This window comes from Takifugu flavidus, chromosome 9, assembly GCF_003711565.1.
Source record: "Takifugu flavidus isolate HTHZ2018 chromosome 9, ASM371156v2, whole genome shotgun sequence".
Taxonomy (NCBI): Eukaryota; Metazoa; Chordata; class Actinopteri; order Tetraodontiformes; family Tetraodontidae; genus Takifugu; species Takifugu flavidus.
This window is the reverse complement of record NC_079528.1, coordinates 11,996,497-12,002,496: the sequence shown is the minus strand read 5'-3', so window position 1 is coordinate 12,002,496 and position 6,000 is coordinate 11,996,497. Positions and strand designations below refer to the sequence as shown.

General features: G+C 45.4%; 2 protein-coding genes across 2 annotated transcripts in view; both read right to left on the bottom strand.

Annotated features, from left to right (window-relative positions):
* Positions 1 to 1,177, bottom strand: part of sesn4 (sestrin 4) — an 8,024-nt gene extending 6,847 nt beyond the window's left edge. Inside the window, exon 1 of the mRNA XM_057042332.1 lies at positions 935 to 1,177. Within this exon, the coding sequence (XP_056898312.1) occupies positions 935 to 1,000 (66 nt within the window). The 5' untranslated portion in view covers positions 1,001 to 1,177. The remainder of the gene's footprint in view (positions 1 to 934) is intronic.
* A 1,877-nt stretch (positions 1,178 to 3,054) lies between these two features.
* Positions 3,055 to 5,097, bottom strand: zgc:92907 (uncharacterized protein LOC436733 homolog). The gene is made up of 4 exons (XM_057042333.1): positions 4,909 to 5,097; positions 4,309 to 4,471; positions 3,899 to 4,037; positions 3,055 to 3,815 (listed from the first exon to the last, which is right to left on the bottom strand). Exons 1-4 carry the CDS (start codon positions 4,987 to 4,989, stop codon positions 3,704 to 3,706), a joined length of 495 nt encoding a protein of 164 aa, XP_056898313.1. The 5' UTR covers positions 4,990 to 5,097; the 3' UTR covers positions 3,055 to 3,703.
* Positions 5,098 to 6,000: the final 903 nt, after the last annotated feature.

The window sequence follows — 6,000 nt, the reverse complement described above, 5'->3', positions numbered from 1 at the left end:
GCCAACATTCAGATGCACCCGAAAATTCAAGGAAAGCGGAAGGAGGCCGGCGTGTGCCCGTGGATCGGGAGCCTTTCCACGGTCTCCCAGACCTCCCTGGCTCCCATTAGCAGCAGTAATGGTGCTGCATTACTTCAGTCACGCAGCTCGCTCGCACTTTTCTCCAAAATCCTCAAATGATGTCATTCTCACCTCCAGCTGGGTCCTCGCAGCCACCACCGCCGCCACACTTAAACCCCCTTTTTTAATCAACCCTCTCAAAGTTCTGCCCCTTAATATGAGAGCTGAGGAGAACAATAAAGCCCTTAAGACGTGCAGCAAAATGCAGATTCTCCCAAACACGCAACTCGACGCTGAGCTGACACATTAGTCGAACTTAACGCACCGTTTTTCCAAGGTTAACGCCGCTTATTCAAGGGATAAAATAACCAATGTGTTGCAATAAAAGAAAGAGAGAAAAGGAACAACAAATGCTTGATCGGGAAAAACAAGTGCTTAAGCGGTGATCGCGGGTCCTAAATCGACGCACGCCCGGTTAAATTCCGTTTTATTGCCTTTTGTGATTGAATGAGCCTGGTTAAATGGGCACCAACCGTTAGCCGAGCTAGCTGGTGAGCAGGTTAACAGCTAGTCTCGCCCGCTAAGCTAACTCAGTATCACTATGATAAAAGTTAAGACGCGCAGAAGCTGTAAAAAGCCAACACAAAGCCGCCGTTCGTCGCCCCGTCGCTGGTTAACAGCGTTGACAGGTCACCGGTTAGTCTTATAAAAACCCGGGTTAGGTGTCGGCGCGGAGATGTGGCTTTTATTCCGCAACGACAATAGATAAATTAAAGCCTTCGGCAAATGAATGAGCGTCACGGGAGCTAAGCTGTTAGCACGAACTTAGCGGAGCAACTTTGAGAATCTCCCCCTAATGTCAGCGTTCACCGACCTGCTTCTGGACGCGCTGGCACTGGGCTTTTAGCGGATATTCCATTTTCTTCGTACAGATGATCATTTTCCAAGAATAGAATGTGTCTACTGCATGGATGCGGCGTCCTCCTTCCCTCGGGGCTCTCCAAAGCTAACCAACAAAGCCTGCCGCCGGCTGCCCTCCGTGCGTCGGCTCCGTACCGCGTCTGAAGCTCGGACTAGACTGAGGTGGGGGGAGAAAGCTTCCCACAGCCGGGCTGACAGCTCCGGTAACAGTGTGCCCAATCAAAGCGCAGGAGGCGGAGCAGCGCGACGACATCCACATGCTAATGAACATCTGCGGACAGCAGCAACCACAGGCCGGGGCCGAGGCTCCGGCTTCCGAGGAAGGCGACACTTTCTTACCCTCCTCCCCCTGCACGCTTAAATCGGCCCCCAAAAGCAACGAATACATGCTCGGAGCCGGTTCAGGTGCGACGGCTAAAGGGCCTAGAAACAAGTCGTAACATGTCTGGAGAAGAGCAGAGTAATTTCTGCAGAATGAGTTTCACTTTTACTTCCACCTAAAGCCTTCACGCAGCCCTTCGTGCTCCTGACACCAGCCTTTCTTTAACTAGTTGCACCTCTCACACTGGTAAAACATGCATAAAAACAAGCCAGCTGTAAACCTCTTCAAACCATGTCAACAAGCTTTTATGACCGCAATAGATATTATTTATAACCTAATAAATCTTTTTTTTTTTTAATGGCCAAGCTTTGAAGCCAAGGCCAACGAATCATTTTCTCCCCCATGTGTAAAACTCAACTGTAAACCACAAATATATAATATATAGATATATTGAACTATATTTACAGCGTCACTCTTTAAAACACAAACACCAAGAACCTTTTTAAACACTTTAAAACGGTCCCAAAACGGTTTGACAAGGATCAACTTCACTGAAGGGCCCTGACATGGCACCGTTTACCCATCTTATTTAATTATTCAGCTATTTGAAACACGCAAAACCAAAATTACTGGCTCAGTGACTCAATAGTGCATCCAGGCAGGTGGAGAATCTGCAGTCAGATGTTGCTTTTTCACTCTGCTCTTCAGCAGATAAATGGGAAGTTTGTTGTTTGGAAAACTTGGCTGGAACCAGCACACTCGGCTCATTTCTGCATCCAAATGCAAGAACTGAGGATCCTTTCTGTGCCCAAATTGTTTAATACATTTGCTGAAGTGAAATTGCACCCTTTGTGAGACAAGTTGTTCATTTTTAAGGGCAAAAACTGGTGTGGGTCAACCAAGATATGCTAAATAAAAGCAAGCAGAGCTCTGGTAGCAGCTTTTAGTTTGTCCTTGCAATAACTGCCTGATCTGCAGAGGAACCAAGAGCTGGTGGACCTGAGTCTGAGTCTCCATCTGTATTAGATTAAATTCACATCATGTGAATCCACTGCAGGGGCAGTCGGGACCAGTTTAAACCAGATAACCACAAATGATCGATTTAGAGAAAAACAGCCAAAGGTGGTGTGTCTGCCGTCTGCAACAATGAGGGGTTCTGTCGTGGTCATACAGTCGGTTTAATCCCCAAGAGCCCCACCCGAAGGAGAAAACTGTTAGAAAATGTAACGAATCTCATCAAGACGTCACGGCAACTGTAAATCCTTTGGAAATCAGTTTATAACCACATGCTGGCGAAACAACAGGGTAAATTCTGTTATGGTTTCTTGCAAGTCCGATTTTCTAACTAAACACAGCTGGGTGGGACGTTTGGTCAAAGAACTTAACTTTTCCAACTGCAGGACTCAAACACAGTCAGAAAGAGTCCTTTTGTGTTGACACAGCTAAACTTGACTCATCTGATTTTCATACATTTCCTGTATTAGAAAATCATCTAGCGACCAAAACAAGCCTCCACACTCATCTGGATGATTCAGCAGAGCCTGTTAGCGAGCGTTCACTGAGAGAGCGGATGTCGTTTTCCCCAGATGGAGGGCTGCCTCTGAAAAGAGGCTGCTAATTAACATGACCAACCAAAATCAGCCCCACCATGTTTTATTTTAAAGGCTTCAACCCGACAGAATCGACCTGCTCATCGTCCCGCTGCGAGTCACACACGATGGTGGGAGGTGTTCGTTCCAATAAAAGCCCCATTCTTTCAAAAAAATAGTTAGCATTTAATGTACATTCATACATGTAATAAAAAAGCTATAATCAACAGTAGCAGTGGTTGATTCAGAGTGCAATTATCCTGCATGGGAATGACATTTTCCAATAGGAAAGACGGGATCACAGACAGAAGACACTTTTCCTTTAACCCAGTACGGTAATATATTATTCACAGTAAAATACATTCTGTAATACTGTGCTAAAATTAGCGACCTCCGGGGATTCCATTCACCACTCTCCACATTTATAAATATAACTGATGGCAACTGTTTGCTAATGGCGACAGCGGGATGATTTCCAATTAAAAGAGTTCAAAATGAATCAGGAGCAGGGAAGGATCAGGGATCACACACATCCAGAGGTTTTTCAGGGATCCTGATACGGGGACTTTGTTTATGCTGTGCTGAACTAATGTGACCTGTGTTTCTTCGGCAGCAGCGTTCCGGTTACGCTGCTGGCGTGTGATTGGCTAAAACAAACTGTGATGGTAAAAAAGACACGCCGAGGATGTCGCAATCAGGGAGGTAAAAATAACGCTCAGCACATGCCAGGATCCCGGATTAACATGCACGTAAAGCTTTAGATGCTTTGCAATTTTATCAAAATCAGCGCGAGTCCTGTGAAAGTTGGGCTCTACGACAGGCCGAGAGCTCTGTCCAGAAAGTTGGCGAAAAGCTTCGGCTGTCCAGGTAAGAAGGGCCGTAGAACAGACAGATCCATGGTCCTCAGGGTTTCCGTGAGCGTTCTGGAAGGATGGGGGGGGGGGGGGGGTTGCATTACTTGTGAATCGCTTCGTAGCTTCACACGTAAACAGTGAGAAACACATACCGGCATGTGCAGTACAACAAATGGGAGTCCACGTAGAGCTGCCTGGCCAGCTCCAGCTGGTGGTTGTCCATCAGCGTGTCGTTGACGACCACCAGCAGAGGCTTCCCAGCACCAAGAGTCTCCAAACAACTTCCTGCCCCTGAGGAGAAAAACAAGGCCGTTGCCCATGACGCGAGCAGGAGTGTGCTTCCTTTCATGGTACGGTGGCGCGGCGCCGTGACATCGATACAGCTGAACATATGAGCCTCCTGACCGTAGCTCATGTTCACGCCTCTGCTTTGCCAACCGAGGCTGACAGGAAGAGGCCTACAAACACACATCCTTTTCAAAACGTTTTAATGGTGAAACGTAGCCTTATCGCCCAGTTTTATGCAGCCAAGACTGAGTGAGTGACTTGCCGTTTTACTCACCTGCATGGCTGATGACCAGGTCTGAACGCTCGATGTCCTCCGCTATAGAACTTTTGAACCGATAAGCCTCCAGGCTGATGTGTGGGCAGCTGTCGGCAGTGGGAAGAACGGATCCTTTCCCCACCTGAAGCACCAATCGCTCATATCCACGATCTTTTAGAATCTGGGACAGGAAAATGTTCACATGGTCTCACACAATTTGAAAACGTGCTTTTTAGGAACGTTTGAAGATGATGGGATGTGATAGCCAAGATATTCACAACGCTCCTCAAGTTAGGCTGGACATTAATTCATCTTTGATTGGAACTTTGGAAATTTAAGCTACAATAGAAAAAACTACGTGGGGCTGCAATGTCAACTTTTTGATAAGTAAAGCAAAGAATATAGACAGAATATACGGTTGCATTTTGTCTCAACTACAGATTCTATACATTTCTCTTTTTAGCGGGTTGGTATTTCACGTTAATATCCTGTTGTTCTGCCGCATAGAGAGGTGCAACACATGCAACCACACATGGTCATATTAATGACATAGGAAGAAAAGTGAAAGTTTGTGGAAGCAAATGGCTGCGTTCCATCGTTTAAGACACATTTTCTCACTTGAACATTTTCCGGGGACGTGATGCTTTCGATGAGTTGGTCGAACTTCGTGGTGCCGACTGTTACAAACACCGTCTTCATGTCCTTCAGCGTCTTAAACGTGTTTTCTTGCTGTTCTGGGGGATATTTCTCCTGCAGCTTCTTCCAGCATTAAACGTTCGATCTACCGCAGATGTGACAGCCACTTCCGGGATTGTTGGGCCGCTGGCTCCGCCACACCGCCCCCAGTGGCCCGGGGTGGTATCACATACCCTCTTTCATACATTTTTCCCTTCTCCCATTTTATTATTAACTACTTTTATTGGGGCAGCGTGTTTTGTACCAGAATAACACCCACATTATCGATCTAGGGTGTTTTTTTTTCTAAAGAAGAATCGCATTATATTACATTTTATTGAAGCATATTGTACTGTGCCGCAAAATTTTGCATTTTATCTCTATTGTTGCAAATACACGACTCTTTTTTGTTTTCAGCCGTTATATTAATTTTGACACTGTAAAGTTGGATAGAAATCATCCTTCGGCTGTTATCCCCTTGTAGGATGATTGTAATCTCAATTATAGTTCTAAAGTGCATCTCAGATAAAGCTTATGAAATGGCAGGGAAATTTAGGCTGATGTAATCTGATACCTTTTTTTTATATATACAAAAAGGCTGATTCAAAATTCTAAGTTGTTTAATTTAACCGTTCTTTCAGTCACAATTTTTCAAAAACTCCTCTTCTTGTTTCTAATCTGGGATTGTATATGTTATCTTTTCTCACCACTTCAGAGTCCAAATAACAAGAAACTTCATTATTTTATGCATCTGATCAAGAATCACAAGCTGTGCGTTTAGAGATGATAGATAGATTCTGGAAGTGTGAACACTGAGCTGTCAGGAAGTGGTTATTTTAGACGCTTTCATGGAGGATTGCAGGGACGGCGCTGATTCAGACCCACCCTTCACCACAGAGAGGCTGGTGCCATGTCCATGAAGGACGGGCACAATCGCAGCCAGCTTTGAGTGGGATGTGACGCCTGCACCACTGCCATATGGAACCAGGAATTAAAAAAAGAACATATAAGAATATATAAGTCCCTAAACAATAC

Coding starts and splice junctions, on each gene's coding strand:
- zgc:92907 (XM_057042333.1), bottom strand. CDS start 4,989: ATGAAGACGGTGTTTGTAACAGTCGGCACCACGAAGTTCGACCAACTC. Junction 4,472..4,908: donor CGTCCCCGGAAAATGTTCAA/GTGAGAAAATGT, acceptor TTCCTGTCCCAG/ATTCTAAAAGATCGTGGATA. Junction 3,816..3,898: donor TTGTTGTACTGCACATGCCG/GTATGTGTTTCT, acceptor CCATCCTTCCAG/AACGCTCACGGAAACCCTGA.